Genomic DNA, 16,067 nt, shown 5'->3' with positions numbered 1-16,067 from the left:
AAAATTAACACTGCTGATCAGCGGGTTGCAATCCGCTGATCAGTTATTAACCCTAACCCCCCCCCCAAAGAAAAAAAAAAAAAAACTTTAAAAAAAATTGAAAGGTAAAAAATTGAAAGTTAAAAAAATATATAACAAAGACGCAAACCTAGTAAGACCCCCGCACTCACCCCTCCACGGTAATGGTCGTTTCCACACCCCCCCACTGTACACTTGCCCCTTCACGACTTCCTCAGCTTCTCCTCCTGATCCGTCCTGATTTGGCCTGGAGGAGAAGTTGGAAGACTAGTGAATATTATTTTGCTATTGTTACAAGTGGGTGGGTTCGGAGTGCAATGCTCTGTGCCCTGAGCACAACCTTTTTCAAGACAATTGGTGCCTCCAGATTCTAATCATGTGGCTGGGGGGGCTCCTACAAATGTAGGAGTCCGGCCCTTTGCAGGGGGGCGGCACCTCTAATGGACCGGCCGCTCCTGATAAGACCACTTTCACCTGGAGCGGTCTCTGTCAAGCAGATCTGCCTGCTCAGCGGGGGATCTGTCTGCTGATCTCCACTGAGCAGGCGGATGACAGGTCCGTGTCCACTCCTCCTGTCCAGTTCCATCGGATACCATCCGATCTGCTAGCTGAATGGGGAATGGGATCCCCATCCCTCTGTTTTTTGCAGACTGGACTGGATCGGATCCAGGCGGGTGTAAATGGACACATGTCCATTTACATCAGCCTCTCCATAGAGGACAATGGGGGGTCTAATTGGGCCCGCCTGAAAAAACGGACAGGCAGATCTAATCGGTGTGCTTGTGTGAAAGGGGCCTAAGGCCTTGTCCACAGGGGCGCAGAGGTTTTCTGTACAGGCAGTCCCATTGATGTCATTTGGGATGTAGCAACTGCACCAACAGAGCCGTGGCTCCCAATTTTACATCCATGTAGGTGTGCATTCATGTCCCTGAGCTCACACTGTCTGCATTCGGGGTCATGTACCCACACGGATGTCAGATTGGGAACAGCAGCTATGCCTGTGCAGCTGTTGCAACCCAATTGACATAAATGGGACTGCCTGTACAAAGATGCACCCTTGCTTCCCTGTGTGGTAAACATGGCCCTCCATGGGCGTACACTTTAGTATTGCCACATGTGAATGTTTTAGTAGCAATTTAGCAGGAATTTTGTAAGTCAAGTTGTGTTTGTGCACTGTTAATGATTTTGGTGTATTTTTAGAGAGTGTTTTGATAAACATTTGCACAAATATCATGCTGCCTTAAAAAATCAGTAGCACCTTCTTTTTATTCTACTGGCCATGTGCTTTCAGAAAATGGATGGTTTGGGGGGTCTCTTACAAACTTTGAAATCCTATAAGTGAAAAATAAAAAAAGCAATTGAACAATTGCAAAAAATGGTCTGGCCACCTCAGTGTACAAAATGGAACACCTGGGCCTGGCAGTGAAAGAGTTAAAGCAGAACTTTACCCAGAACGACTTGATAAAAAATGTTCTTTAGCAAGGAACATACATTATTAAATATGCTACCAAAATTAGTGTGTGCTGTAAATTGCCTCCAGCGTTGTCCAGTTTCTACTTGCTGGAGGCTGCTATTTTGCCAAATTTGTAGCCCCTGAACAGCAGTAAATCATAAAGCAGAACTAAACCCATTGATTTACCAGTTTAAAAAAAAGTTACATTCCTGTTATGCTTGTCAGCAACCAAACTGTGAAACCATCAAATGGCTGGTGTCATAAGTGATTACATGTACAGCACTATGGCAGTTGCAGATCAAACAGAAGCAGCTTCCTTGGCTATAAAGGATAGGAGGGCTGTAAAACATGGAGAGCAATTGAGCATGTACAGAGTGGGTGAGTCAGTGTATTACTGGGTTTTAAACAGTGTAGGCACTTATTTTTATATGTTTTACATAGCTATAACTGCAAAAGGGGCCATCCTGAAGTCCTCTAGCAGGACTTAATTTTCTGACTTAAGTTCCTTTTTAAGGAAGTCCGGGAGTAGAATCATCTCAACACAGCCAGCTGCATGAGCAGCGCAGTGTACATTCCGCAGAGGACTGCGAATAAATAGGTAGGTGTACTCTACTGCAGAAGAGATTTAGCTTCCACTTTGTAGTGCACGGACCTGCCTGATTGCATACAAAGTGTTTTGATTTACCAAAACCATATAATATGAAGTCAAACCTAAAGGAAAGTTGTATAATGTATGGTCAGCCTAATTATGGGGCATTAACCCATTGTAGCAGATTTGGAAATCATGAATGCATCTTCCAGTTGCTTTTATTTTAGCTGTACGATTTGTGGATCAGGGTCATCATCTTGCCGTGGAACCAAACTCTGGTCAACCAGCGCTCTGATTTTCAGCAAGATCCGTTCTCCTCCAATATTTGTATTGCATGTGAATGATTCATCCTGTTCAACAACAACTCTACCTAAGTGTTCCTTGGGGAAGGCCTTGTGAACAGTTCCTGTTGAATTGACTCACCTAAGAGCTGTCTGCACTTAGGGAATTGCATACTACAGAGTCACTAAGCCTAAAATAAAGGACAGCTTCCATAAACAGAACAGGAAGTCTAAGTGTATGTATTTGTGATCAGACTTTCTTTGTGTTCTTAAAGGGGCCAATATTTTGGCGTTGGGTGACAACTTTTTTTTTTTTTTTTCTTTTCTTAAAGCGGTTCTGAAGGCATTTTCCAATGACTTACAAGCAAGAAGGTTATTTATCGCAGTCCTGCAATAAAATACAACTACCTGCCTGATCACAGCATTCTGTGGCATGTACACTGAGCTGCGCATGCACAGCTCGGCTTACAGTGCTGGTGTTCTGCCGAGAAAGTTCCCCCCCTCTACTGCGCAGGCGCTGCGCCTGCGCAGTAGGATCCGGCGGAAATAGCCGAAGCGGAACAGCTGAAAATCAGCTGTACACGGCGCCTGTAAGAGGGCCCCTCGCGGGCTCGCTTCGCTCGCCACGCTTCGCTCGCCACGCTTCGGGCACGGCCTCGCTTCGCTCGCCACGCTTCGGGCACGGCCTCGCTTCGCTCGCCACGCTTCGGGCACGGCCTCGCTTCGCTCGCCACGCTTCGGGCACGGCCTCACTTCGCTCGGCTCTTTTAGATTCCCCCTCTAGGTCCACTTGGATGGTGGGCAAGGAATCTGGACCCAGGGCGCAGGCGCCGTGTACAGCTGATTGAAGCGTTTGAGCTTTGGCTATCTCCGGCGGCTGACAGTAGTTGGTACGGCGCAGGCGCTGCGCCTGCGCAGTACAGGGGGGGAACTTGTCCGCCGAGGGAACTTTCTCGGCAAGACACTGGCACGGTCCCTGTGTACCGGAATGATTGACTGCTGTGCAGGAGTTATGTCCTCCCATGGCAGCCAATGCCAGTGTTGTGGAAAAATAGTGTATCTACTGGCAGGATTAACAGGCAAGAAGGCTATGTTCAGGCATATACAGAAAAACAAACTGCTGTGTTGATGCTTTTGACAGATTGCAACATTTTGTCCAGTTTTATTATGCCAAGGGTTCCGTTGTAAGAAACACTTTCATTGTTTTCCATTAGGTGAAAGAACATCTTTCTATCCTCCTCCAACATGTCATTAGGTCAAAGTGCATGACTTTAAGGCCACTTTCACACGGACAGACCGCTCAGGTCCGCCTGTCAGTTTTTTAGGCGGACCTGAACGGATGCTCCATGCAGGTCTATGGAGTGACGGATGTCAACGGTGACCATGTCCGCTAACATCCGATCCACTAAAATCAGACGTATGGCGATGAGTTTGCATCTGTCCGTTTTCGTCTGATCCCTCCATAGGAATCAGCGGCGCTCTGACAGGCCCATCCCGCTCAGTGAGCAGAGACAGACCTGTCATCCGCCAGCTCAGCGGAGATCAACGGAAAGATCTCCTGCTGAGCTTGCAGACTCTGCTGAGCGGATCCACCTGGTATAAATGAGGCCTGAGACTAATCAGCACGTTGGATTATGTCACCTTTTTGCTGTAAACATTTATGATTTTATGATTACATTTTATTACCTTTGGTGTAAACCATACTGTAATTTTAAATTTATTGGCTGCGTAAAAAAAAAATTATCCTGTTAAATGTGTTTTATGCTAAAGAGTTTAATGGGTAATGCTTGTAAAGTGCACACTTTGATCCATTCTGGTACAGTCACATAATTTTAAGGGTGGTAAATTGTATACAGACGGCTAACAAAAAACAAAAAAAACTTAGCCCTTACCTGTTCTAGCCAAAGGTTTCGCTTTAGATATGTACATATTCCCCTTATTTTAGACAGTGGTCTTATCACTGGTTCTCTGACTTTCTATGTAATGCTGGCAAATCATGGCTGATAGGAAGGTGCTGCACATAGCTTTTTAAAAACATCACAGTATTCTGCCTCAATGCTCCTCTTAAAAGAACAATTCTACTCGCCTAGGTCTGTTCCCTACCGGCTCTGCAGTTAGTACTGAGTGATCAAACGCCGCTGATTGCTCCATTCTCCCCTCTGAGCATAGAGCCGTGACTGTCAGTAACCGGCTCTCTGCTCTAACCTCCAGTGCTTTACTGGAGTGGAGGTGGTGGGAGCGGCTGGCTCCGGTTCTCAGCAGATCGTTCAGAGGTTGAGCCAGATGCTGGTCCAGGCTTCTGGGTGGATCCCAACCATATGGTCGGGATCTTTCCTGAGACTGGACCTACTGTCTGACATAAGCTGACAGAGGAAAAGAACATTAGGAAACAAAGTTGAGGTGCAAACCTAAGTTCGCAAAGTACCATAGCCTCTGCATCCAACCTGGGTATTTCAGGGTGCTAAAAAGTTGTAACCGCGGAATAAGGCTGTCCATTTGTGGAAGGCGTGCCAACCTAAGCCGGCGGGCCATCCTCACACGAGTGGCAACCCAGCAGAAGCAAACCATGTGGACCCAGGCAATCTGTTACAAGTTTTATGTTAAACCTGATGCAGAGTCAAAACATAGTATATAACCATAAGGGGCCCATTCAAAATGTGTCAGGACTGCGGGCACCCACACCAATCAGAGTCTGGAAGGAAATAAAAAAGCAGTAATAAACCTAAGCCGCCAAGAAAAATACGAGAACAAAATTCGAGTAGTGGCTGCAGTATCAAGTAGGTACCTTCAGCGAGGGCTCTGCTAACTCCAACAAAGCTACGTCTAAACTAGGTGGCACCAATGCAGGGTCTGAGATGTGAGGCACAATGTTACCCAAACACTAGAGAATCGCTCCTGTCTGTCTTTACATGTCACCACCCACTCCTCCTCCTCATCCATGATTTCATTCACTTTCCTGATCCATTCCCTCCCTATTGGGAACCTGAGCCCTTTTCCAGTAAATGGGAATCAGTCTCTTAGCTGCATTTAAAAGGCGCAGTAGGGATTTAGTTTTATAATGACCAAGTGGTAGAGTTGGAATATGGAGCAGGAAGTGAACCAGGGACAATGGGATATCTACATTCAAAATGGCTTTTCTCTGATCTTTAATATCTGACCAAAAAGGACAAATCGTGGGATACTCCCACCACAAGTGCAGGAGCGTACCATGTTGGCCGCAACCTCGCCAACAAAGATCTGTGACTTGAAGGGTATATGCGTGACAAGGCTGAAGGTAAACAATACTAATGCGTCAGCAACGTATAATTGGTCTCTTGAGTCTTGGAGTCAATAGAGGTAGGGTGCGTTAATTGGTAGAGATGTGTAAGTTGGTCATCTAAAAGCTCTGTCCCAAGGTCACGCTCCCATTCTCTAAAATTTAAAAGCAGGTTTTGTGGCAGCGGTGGTGTAACTCTCAGTTCAGAAAGCAGGTGGGGTAGGGCTCTTTCGCTATAAACAATCCCTCAAATGGGGTTCGAGTAGAAAGTGTCCGCAATTAGCAAAGAAATGTTGCAATTGCCTGTGGTGCCAAAAATCCATGGGGAAACTTCCAAATCTCCCCCTAAGGGTCTCCAGAGAGCAGCCTGCCATCTTTTAAAAATTTACCACAGCTAGGGTTGCCATCGGCCACCCATGGTCCAAAAAACGCCATGCACTCCCCAGGGGGGAACCGCAGGAAGCCACCTACAGGGGTCAGCGGGGATACAGAGGGAGCCATAGAAAACAATTGGTTAAGACGGTCCCAGACCTGCAAAGCATGAAATCTGTGGAAATGTCGTATTCTCGGGGGCAACCATGGGGCATAAAATAGATTACGGCCCACCAGGCATTTCTCCAAGGAGACCCATAGCTTAGTATGAGTGTGGAAGCGCCAATTCAAAATGTGTTGAAGAGCAATAGTCCTATAATGCTATCGCATATCATGGAGTCCCAAACCTCCCACCCTTTTGGATCATTGGAGCACGACCATTGTTATACGTGGCTTCCTCCTCCCATTCCACACAAATCCAATGAGCATGTTTTAAAGTTGAGCGAAAGGTTTTGGGCAGGGGAATGGGCAACATTTGCATGAGGAAGGCAGCCTAGGGAGGATATTTTATTTTAATAATATTGACACGTCTCAGCCACGTGAAGGCCCTCCTCCTCCCTCGTATTTATTTTTTTTTCCCCCAGGTCTGTAAGTCCTTTCGTACGAATGTCGACATGCTTCTCCTTTTTACAAGTCCTCATCCCTAATATAAGCAGTGGGTTGGCTCTTAGGAGGAGATAAGCAAATATTAAAATCCTTTTGATGGGAGGAGTGAGTGTTTTTTGACAGGCTGTATTTGCATGCAGACTGTCCTTGGTAGTGCCCACGTGATGCTGAGCCTCCATGATTGAAAGCACCGAAATCCAATGACTGAAAGGGGCATGCCAGGGACAGTCAGGCTGGGGAGGAAAGTGCTAGATAATAATGGGTGTCCTCCAGCCAGGAGGTTAGTTGCAGCTTTTAATTGCTGCAGCTTCTTGTGCACACTGTGAGAGGCCTAGAATGTGCAGTAAGGAGAAGAGCCTGTACAACTGGAATGCAAAGAAGGCTGGAGTTCAGATGTAGCAACTTTTCGTTTCAAATCCTCATAAATTGAACAAGAATTTTATCAGCAGAACAGTTGCGTGAAAAACGAGAATAAATATTTAATGTAATTAAAAAAAGTCGCGCTAAAAAAGATTATTTGAGAATAGCAACAATCTAGTGCCTAAAGTGATAAAAGGTAAATATGAATAAAAAATATAATTGAAACAATACCCAATGTATATAAACTCCACGATGAGATGGAATAAATGATATAGAATAAATGATATACAAAAAGGACTATTTTCTATGTGAAAAATAAATAGTGAAATAAATTAACATAGTTGAATGTGAACGACAAAAATTAATTTCCAGAACACTATTACCACGTGCAACAATATAAAGAAATATTGTGAAGATACTGAGCATATACCCTGTGAAAAGCAAAAAATAAAGCAATAAAAATTATAACCAAACTAAAAAAGTCCATAAAAAATCCAAGTCCAGAAAAACAGTAATTATTGAAGTTCTTGCATATTGTGGAAAACAGGCAAGTAGATATCCCCCAGTGCTAGGAGAAGTGCAGAGACAGACTTGCTGAAGTGACACAGGTGCATGGGCAGACCTCCACCGTTTAAAACAACTGCCTCTTACCAAATAGAGTTGGTCTCTAGATTATAGGAGACCTATGGAACGGATGGCTGCAACCCCAGCCAGGGATCTAGAACAGCAGACACTTGTTGTCATCCGGGACCCGGAACTCGCTCCGTCACACACAGCGAATAGAATAAGATGGCTCCCCATAAAAGAAATAAAAGCTCCACATAGCATAAAAACCACGACTTTATTTAATAAAGAGTAAGATTGCACTTACACAATGGTTGTAAAAAACAAGCATCAAAAACGCCGGCCGGCTGATAGACTCCCCGTGTCTTCCGGGTGTACAGAACGCGGTGTCGTCGGGACGTAGCTCCTCCTCCCTACGCCGTTTCGTCACAACAGGACGTGGTCACGGGATACGAGCAACGTCCCGACGCACCGCTTATATAGACATAACAACAGCATCTTATTACACAAGAAGCGATTGAAGCGCCATCTTGTCTAAGGGAAACACTAAGGGCAAAAAGTAAATATACACAACAACAGCATCTCCCTATACAGGAAGCGATTAAAGCGCCATCCTGTCTAAGGGAGACACTGAGGGCAAATATAAAACATTGCCCATATAAAAAGAATAACATACTGAGAAATATAGAAGGAATCTCATATGGGAGGGAAAGAAATTTTTTTTTTTATATATATCACATATATATCACATAGTGGGTTGTTATCGCTTATGAGACTAGTGGATATGTGAAATATTCTTTTTAGTTAATATAGCACACGCACATAACTCTATCAAAGTCTTCAGTGTGCATCCCATTCAGTCACAATAGACATGATCCAGGGACTCGAATAATCCATACAACAACCAAAGTGTCGGAAGCCACCAGGGCAAACCGGCCACACCAAAGGATATATATGGGCAAAAAAATAAAAATAGAATAAAAACAAAATAAAAAATAAAATAAAAAACACATGAAAAACAGTTTCCCTGAAGCAAGAGGGCACTTACAGTACAAAAAAGCTCTGGAACGCCTTTCTAAATAGAGAATAAATATTTAATCGACCATTATAAATGAATTAGAAGTCTACTGGATACAGAAGCATTTTGTCTTATGTACTCTGAATGTATCTGATTTCCCCCACAACTTATTGCTGAGCATTTCTAAGTGGCTGTCTCCAACCCCCCTCGCTTCCTAAGCCCTGCCCTGCTCTGCCAGTTGGTTAATCAGCCCTGAGCGCCTTTTCCTCGTTAATGCCTTGGACTTTTCTTGCATATTAAGCTGCTGATTATGAAAGCCATGTGATCCTGTCCCCCTGGCAGTGCGGTGTGTTTGGGTATGCCCTTTTCTGCCAGCTCAGCAGAATCTTTTCTGAGGTCAGAGCCTGTGCAGGAGAGGCACTTAGGACCCAGATGGTTGGCTGTGCTTTATCTGAAACAGAGCGTGCCCTGTTAAATGTTTCCCCTTCCAGCAGATGTGTACAGAGACAAGAGAGCACTTCTCAGAACGTCAGCAGACTGACTTCTCCCAGCGTACAGCTGACTGCAACTCTTCAATAAACCAAAGATTTTCTTTAAGCGTCTCTTCGTTGCGGATTTACAGAATTTTGCTCCAGGACAGCAAACTCCTTCAATCACTTTTTCCTCTTTTAACGGATACTATTACTGGGCCCTGTACGCCGCCATTACTCTGATCATCTGTTTCCTAAACTGTACAGATGCTAAAATTCTGCCTTTCACGTGGTGCGTAACAACATTTTATTGCTGAATTTTTTTAGATAACTGTAGAATTGTGTTGCGGGGTTGATTTTGCTGTGTACTACCACTCTAGTGTCTTTTAGAGGAAAAAGTTTTGATATTTTGGCTTTTGGCAGGAAGTGTCCGCAGAAGGAATAAAGCTTTCTATTTTTTGAACTTCTTCTTCTTTTTTTTTTTTTTTTTAAGTTTTTTCTTGGAGTACTAGTGAAATATTTTTTCCCCTAGATTTTATGGTTAACCCAAAGCTATTTTTTTTAAAAAGAAATACACCCTGAGAAAAAATGGTTCAACTTCATGGAAAGTGGGACAATCCTCAAAGCTGTGAGTGCGAAAGACTTATCCGTATGTCTTTGCTGTGGTTCTCCCAGCTAGCCACTCATGTACGTGATGCCTTATGATAATTAAAATGTTAAAACAAAGCTCCCCATCCCCCCCCCTTTTTTTTTTTTTTTTCTTAGTACAGTGCATTGAAAAGTTCCCCCTTCCCTCTGTTCAGCAAAATTTGTCATCCATAGGGTGAACAGTGGTATAGGAAGAATGGACCCCCCCCCCCCCCCCCCCCAGGCCCCCGGTCCTAGGCAATTCCCACAGACCTAAGGTCATCCAGCTGACATTTTGTATTACTAAAATGTTGCACAAGATATTACTCATGTCTTTATGCCATGTTCTTCGTTGTGTACCCCTGTGTGGGCGATCAGTTGTCATGTAGTTTTTGCGTGCAACAATAAAAATTCTCGCACTAGAAAAATGGAGGATTGTTAAATGGGCCATAGTGAAAATGATCTTTGTGCTCTCCCTCTCCAGTGCTCTATGACCGCTCTGATGAGTATTGGCTACATCTGTTGTCATGGACAGGAAAGCGTGGTCAGACTCTGGGGCCTGTTGAGACTGCTTTATATTTGGGCACTAACTGGAACTTCAGTTGGGGTTTAAAAAAACTATCCTGTTACCAATGCTATCTTGCTGTATCCTTACTAATCTCCCATCCAGCCACATGACTGATATCCTTGTCAGATCAAGCAGTAGTGTGTGTGTGATGACATTTTTGCGCTGATGCGTTTTTAATCCAATAGAACATGGATTGCTCGATCGAAACGTGGTGTTCTGTGATCATAGAAATATATAAATGGGTTGAATTATTTTCTTAGTATTTTGGCATTCTAAATCAAGCAAAAATTAATAGCTTGAGAATAAAAAGCACACTTGGGGCAGTAGGACTGCGAGAACATGAGCTAAAGTGGCTAAAAATCGCAGTGCGTGTGGCCATAATAGTAATTGAGTGTTGTATCTTACCAGCCAAAGGTCTGCTCCTGGCACCTGTAAAATTACAGGCCAGTTTATCGAGCACTTTGACTTTATTGTGACAGTCGTGTTATCTTAATATATTTACTGGGTACTAGGGTCTAATGTTTTGTCACCAAGTGCTGATAAGCTGACGCTATCAGATCTTTTATCGTAAAAGGTAAATCAGTAACCTTTATTGCACATAGGTGTATATAAGCAAGGTGATGCATGTTCACAGCTCTTTTCCTGAGCTATACGGCGTTCCCCAGAATGTTCCCGTGTCACCAGTGCCTTGGTAATCTAGTCTGGGTTTTTTTTTGTGTTGTATTGCAATTGTTTTCGTTGGCTTGTGTCAGATGTTCTGTTGTGTTTTTTTTTTTTTTTTTGCATGCTGGCTAACAGACTAAAAACTGTTCTTTTATTTCAGATCTTGCCCGTGGCGCTGCCCGTGCAAGCAGCAAAACGTCTGACACGGAGGGGCCCCCACATCCCATGAGCACACAAAATCGAGAGGAGGGGAGCGCTGCCGGTCCGGAGTCTGTCCTGAGGCTGCGTAAAGGACACATGCCAGTCACCTCCGAGAGCACGGATTCACAAAATGACCAATATGACGATAGGTGTGTCCTCCTGGCCAACTCCCCTCCATCTTCTGCCCAGGACAATGTAAGTTTTTTTTTTTTTTTTCCCCGGAAGGGGAGTGAGGTGTTGTATTTTAGCGCTCAAGTTTTTCATATGTGGTGTTTTTTGACAAAAAAAAAAAAGATAGCCCAACATGTTTTTAACTTTAAGCCATCCATAGACTTTTGATTCTTGGCGGACAGTTCAGCATGGACTGGACAAGATTCTAACCATGTATTGTACCCAAGTCAATTGCTCGATCAATGTAGGTACAACTAGACTGGCAGATTTTTCATGCGATTTATTGTCGGCAGCTATAGCTGCTAGCAATAATCGCTGTGTGTTCTCCTGGCTGGGATGGTGCCCCCCCCCCCCCCCCCCTCCCTTGCACCACGGCTGTGAGAACACAATAACTCTGAGGGAGGAGAATGTTGATTTGGGGAGGGGGGGAGAATTGAGCAGTCTCTGTCTATGGCCGGCTTTAGTTGTATGAAAAAGTATGACCAGACTATGGAAGATACATTTTATTTGGTCCTTTATCTGTACATCCACCACCTACAACAAGGCCCAAGTTCTTTACCTTCTTTTCAGTGTGTAAAAATAATGCATTCATCCATTTTCTCCACAAATTAGGACTTGAAAGAAAGCGGAGTTGGATACTCCCACCCTCCCATATGACCCTTCCCCAGCGTTCACAATGATCACATGACAGTGAGTTGATCCATTGTTTACCCAACTCGTGCTGAGGAGGGGGGGGCCCACTTATGGGTCATATGAGATAATTAGTGGGCTGCATTCATGCTGTGATGAATCAACACAGTTGTGGGACCTTCTGTAAGATGACATATTGTGGTGATTGAGGACGGGAGTATTGCAGCATTGAACGCCTATTTAGAAGTGACACTGTGTTTATGAGCCATAGGTGCATACTTGGAAGTGCACATACACACTGTACATCTAACTGGCCATTTTGTGTGTTTGTGTGTGTGTGTGGTTTTTTTTTTTTACTCCTGTGACTAAAACTGGCCACGCATGCGTGCGCACACAATTTGTCTGATTGTGCAATACCCCTTGTTTGTGTAAATCCTGGTCACTTCATTCAGTGTACAGCCAGGCATAGCAGTTGTCCAATTTTAAAGAAGATTGTGCAGTTGTATATCTAATGTTTGTGGGCTACTTAGGATCTATTGTGAGCAGTGTTTTAATAGTTACAACTTTGTGGAAATGCCATTAGAGTCCCAAGCTGCAGTCTTAGAGCAAAACCTGCTCAGGCTTATTTAGGGTAAACCTGTCAGGACAAGGGTATGGGAGCCTTTTTTGTTATAAAGTCCCTGGCTGTCATACACATTTTATGGCCTCATCTATTGCTCACTGACCTACAATAAACTAGTGAAGGCAAAAAGTCCTTGCCTATATGTCTGTTGTAGGACCACTAAACAGTGAAGCTATAGGTTGGTCAGGTAAGTAGATCCTTTAAAAACAAAACAAACTATTTCTGACAAGTTTTTGTAGGCAAAGCTGTGAATGACCCCTCTTAGCCAGCCAGTCAGTTATCTGGTTTTTGTCTGGTCAGACTAATGAAAGCTGCTTTTTGGTTACGTCTCGCGGTTGCACATTTGCGCTTATTTTTTTTTTTTTTTGCACCACAAATTGCCAACGTCATGGGTAACAAGAGGGAGTTTTGTTGTCCAGCAACTTTCCTGTGCTGTTGCCAGCAATTACAGTACTGGTACAGCAAGGCTCGGATATGGAATGCACTTCTGGGAAAGTAATCTGTTTTTATGGTCATGTGAACTTTGAGTCCCCTGTGTAGGACAAAGTGCAAAACAGGGACTGGTCAGAATAGATGGTGTGAATTTATGTTGCTGCTTATGTGTCACATGTTCTTGTTGTGTTGGACAAACTGTACTTCCTGTTGTCCTTTGATGATATTCCCAGAATTTGTGTGCGTTCTGTCCTGGCTACTCCAGCTCTCCAGCATGTCACAGCTGGGCACTCCTGAACCTGTCATTTGGCACAGTGTAGTAGATTGGTGCACAGAGTTAGGATTTCAGGTACCGTATTGACAAGAGACAATAACAGTGATAATTTAACTCTGAGAAAAAATGGTAGCATTAACAAAGCGGCTTTGTTTGTCTCCTGTAGTATAGTTTTATAAAATGTTGATCCTGCCAGTAGACCTGGTAGATGCTGTTCAGCAAAAGGGACTCTTGACAGGGGTTGGAACAAACCATATAGGATGGCTGGGGGTGCTATACGTTTGGTGTAATTTTTTTTTTTTTTGTTTGTTTCCTTTTATAAACCTGTTGCTGCTTCAAAAGGTCTTTGTGCACTTTTTTGGCCTTTTCGCACCAGATGTGTTGGGGCTATGCTGGCAGCCATTTTCAGCACAACTCCATACATAGATGAGGCAAAATATCTCGTTTGCAGTAGTGTGAACTGAAAGTGTGTGTGTGTGGTTTTTTTGTTTGTTTTTTTTTTTTTTTTTTTTTTTTTTTTTTGAGTAAAACTGAAATGTCACTTGTCGCAGATCAAAAGGGGAAAAAAGAAAAGACCAGATCAGCACATCGACACTGTCTCCAAGTGACTGTAGCCATCCAATCAGGGCAGCTTTTTTTTTTTAATCAAATATTTTTTTTTATTTTTATTAAACACACATACAGATGTCACATTAATCCATGAAGTATCAAAAATAGGAAAACTCATAACAAATAAACCTTGCACCTCTCGGACTAAAGTAGCTTAACATATAGTAAACAGCCAGCTTGCTTGTGTGAACAAGTCCTTTAAAAAGGAACTGCAGCCTTTTTCCCTCCCATAATTTTTTTTTTTTTTTTTTTCTTTTCCCGTACTTGACTTTTACGGTTTTCTGCACAGTAAGCGTACACCCCTAACCAGCAGGTCCAAAGTTGGGCTGCAGGGATCCTCCTCCTTTCTGCAGCTGCTGCATGGGTCTGGCGCCTCCATGTTGTCTGTGACTGCTGCTGGCTCTTTTGGGTGCAGGCACTTCTAGATTTGCCCCCTCTTCTTTGCTGAATAGTACTGCACATCATGCATCCAAGGAGGCACCGGGGGCACCACATAATTTGCCTAGATGAATTCTGGAAACTGGGGGGTGGACCAAGCCTTTTAATGCCAAAAAAAACCCCACTAAAGTAGACCTTTTGGAAACACATACCCCATATTACACAGGCCCCAGGCTATGGCTGGGTCCGAGCTTAGAGCTCTTCGATCAGGAAAAAGAATTAGCTTAAATAAATGTAGAGCTCTGGTTCTGACTCAGAATGGGGTGTGTGTAACCTCCTGTAGAGAGACCACTGCTTACACAAACACCAAGGGTCTTTCTCTACAGCACGCTGCAAGGAAGCAAACTGTAAATAGTTTCTCACCTTTTTTTTTGTTTTGGTGCTTCTGCAATGTCCTTAGAAATGTAATGGCTAATAATCCAGCTTTTAGTGAAGTTTTAAAGTGGTTAAGAACTCAAAAGGTCTTTTTATGGAGGGGGAAAACCGGTATTGGAGGATGCATCATGGTAAACGCTTGGCCAAATGCTCGTTTTGGTCTCACAGGAGACTTTGGGAGCAGCATTGGCTTCTGCTGCTGCTAGTCCAGCCCTGTGAGGAGGGAGTGGGGAGCTTGGCTGAGTTGCATCTATCAATTTGGCTTGGGAGTGCACCTGCACTGGTCTGCCATGACTCAGTTCTTGCAGCTGAAACGTGTTGGCTGTTTTACAGCTGTAATTCATGTTTCAATAAAGGAAGACCGCTGTTTTGAAGTTATTCCTAGTGTTGACTTGCATCAGTGCCCCCACAGCACACTGCCTGCTAAGGGGGCACCAACAAGGAAGGGGGGAGCAAAGCGTGTTGGTGGGGAACTTCAGAAAAGGAGGTAAGAGACCGCTCTGTGCAATATCATTTCACAGAGCGGGTAAGTATAACCATTTTTTTTAATTGTATTTAAAAAACAAAAAACATGCTATTACAACCACTTTAAATAATTAGTTTGGACCAAGCAGATCCGAATAAACTATAACCTTCAATAATGGATGCAGCTAGTGGAAGCGATGTATAAAATGTGGGTAGCCTCTACATACGGTATAGAGTGCTGTGTTCTGGCAGTGGGATGGGAACTTCCTGTCCCACATCCAGAACAAAATCAAGTCCACAGGGAGCTTTGTATTCTAAAAGGAAAAATATTTTGCCTTTTTTAGTTCTACTTTAAAACATATAAAAAAAATTTCCACATGTTAAATGGTAAAAAGTGTAGGTAGACGGTATACCTTCCTGTTCTCTGCAAATCACTGAATTTCTTTAGCAATTGAAGACTCTCCTGCTACCAGCCTTTCTTGATATTTCGGCTGCTGTGCAGAAATGATCAGAGTATAATGTAGGAAGGTTTTCAGTAGATTGCACTGTTAAGCAGGATAAACATGCTGAAAATCGGCCGGTTCAGTATGAACTTGCGGAAATTTGGTCTGTGTGCATTGCTGTTTGCTCAGCAGAAGACAGTCTGTTGGCTTCTGTCGACCGTTAATGCTAGAAAACCAGCATTTGATCAACGCTTTCAGCCAATGGCCAATTTGCCCAGTTCTTATGAGTGAGAGAGTCCCCACTGTCAGAATACAGTAGTTCAGTGTGAGAGATCTCTGCATCCACATCGTTTGTGTTGATGTGGGGATCTTTCAGGGGTTTTTGTGGTTGTTCCCTTTTTTATGGTGTGTGTGTGTGTGTGTTTGTTTTTTATTTTTTTTTGTTCGACCTGCAGGTTGAGTGAATTTTTTTTTTTTTTTTTTTTTACCGTGTACACCTTGCTTTAGGCCTGGATCACACCTATGTAGGATGTGGTGTTTTTTTTTTTTTTGTTCCAGTTTT

At 43.6% G+C, this 16,067-nt stretch overlaps 1 protein-coding gene across 3 annotated transcripts in view; it reads left to right on the top strand.

Annotated features, from left to right (window-relative positions):
* ADIPOR2 (adiponectin receptor 2) overlaps positions 1–16,067 on the top strand; it is a 120,950-nt gene that overhangs the window by 45,094 nt on the left and 59,789 nt on the right. The window contains exons 1-2 of one of the 3 annotated variants that reach the window (XM_073621597.1): positions 8,805–9,279; positions 11,006–11,241. In XM_073621597.1, coding sequence (XP_073477698.1) covers positions 9,255–9,279; positions 11,006–11,241 — 261 coding nt within the window. In that variant the 5' untranslated portion in view covers positions 8,805–9,254. Of the gene's footprint in view, positions 1–8,804; positions 9,280–10,736; positions 10,874–11,005; positions 11,242–16,067 lie in introns of those variants that run through there. The other 2 variants (XM_073621596.1, XM_073621598.1) reach the window with 2 other exon arrangements.

The sequence above is a fragment of the Aquarana catesbeiana genome, linkage group LG03 (assembly GCF_042186555.1).
Source record: "Aquarana catesbeiana isolate 2022-GZ linkage group LG03, ASM4218655v1, whole genome shotgun sequence".
Taxonomy (NCBI): Eukaryota; Metazoa; Chordata; class Amphibia; order Anura; family Ranidae; genus Aquarana; species Aquarana catesbeiana.
This window is presented reverse-complemented; position numbering and strand designations above follow the sequence as displayed.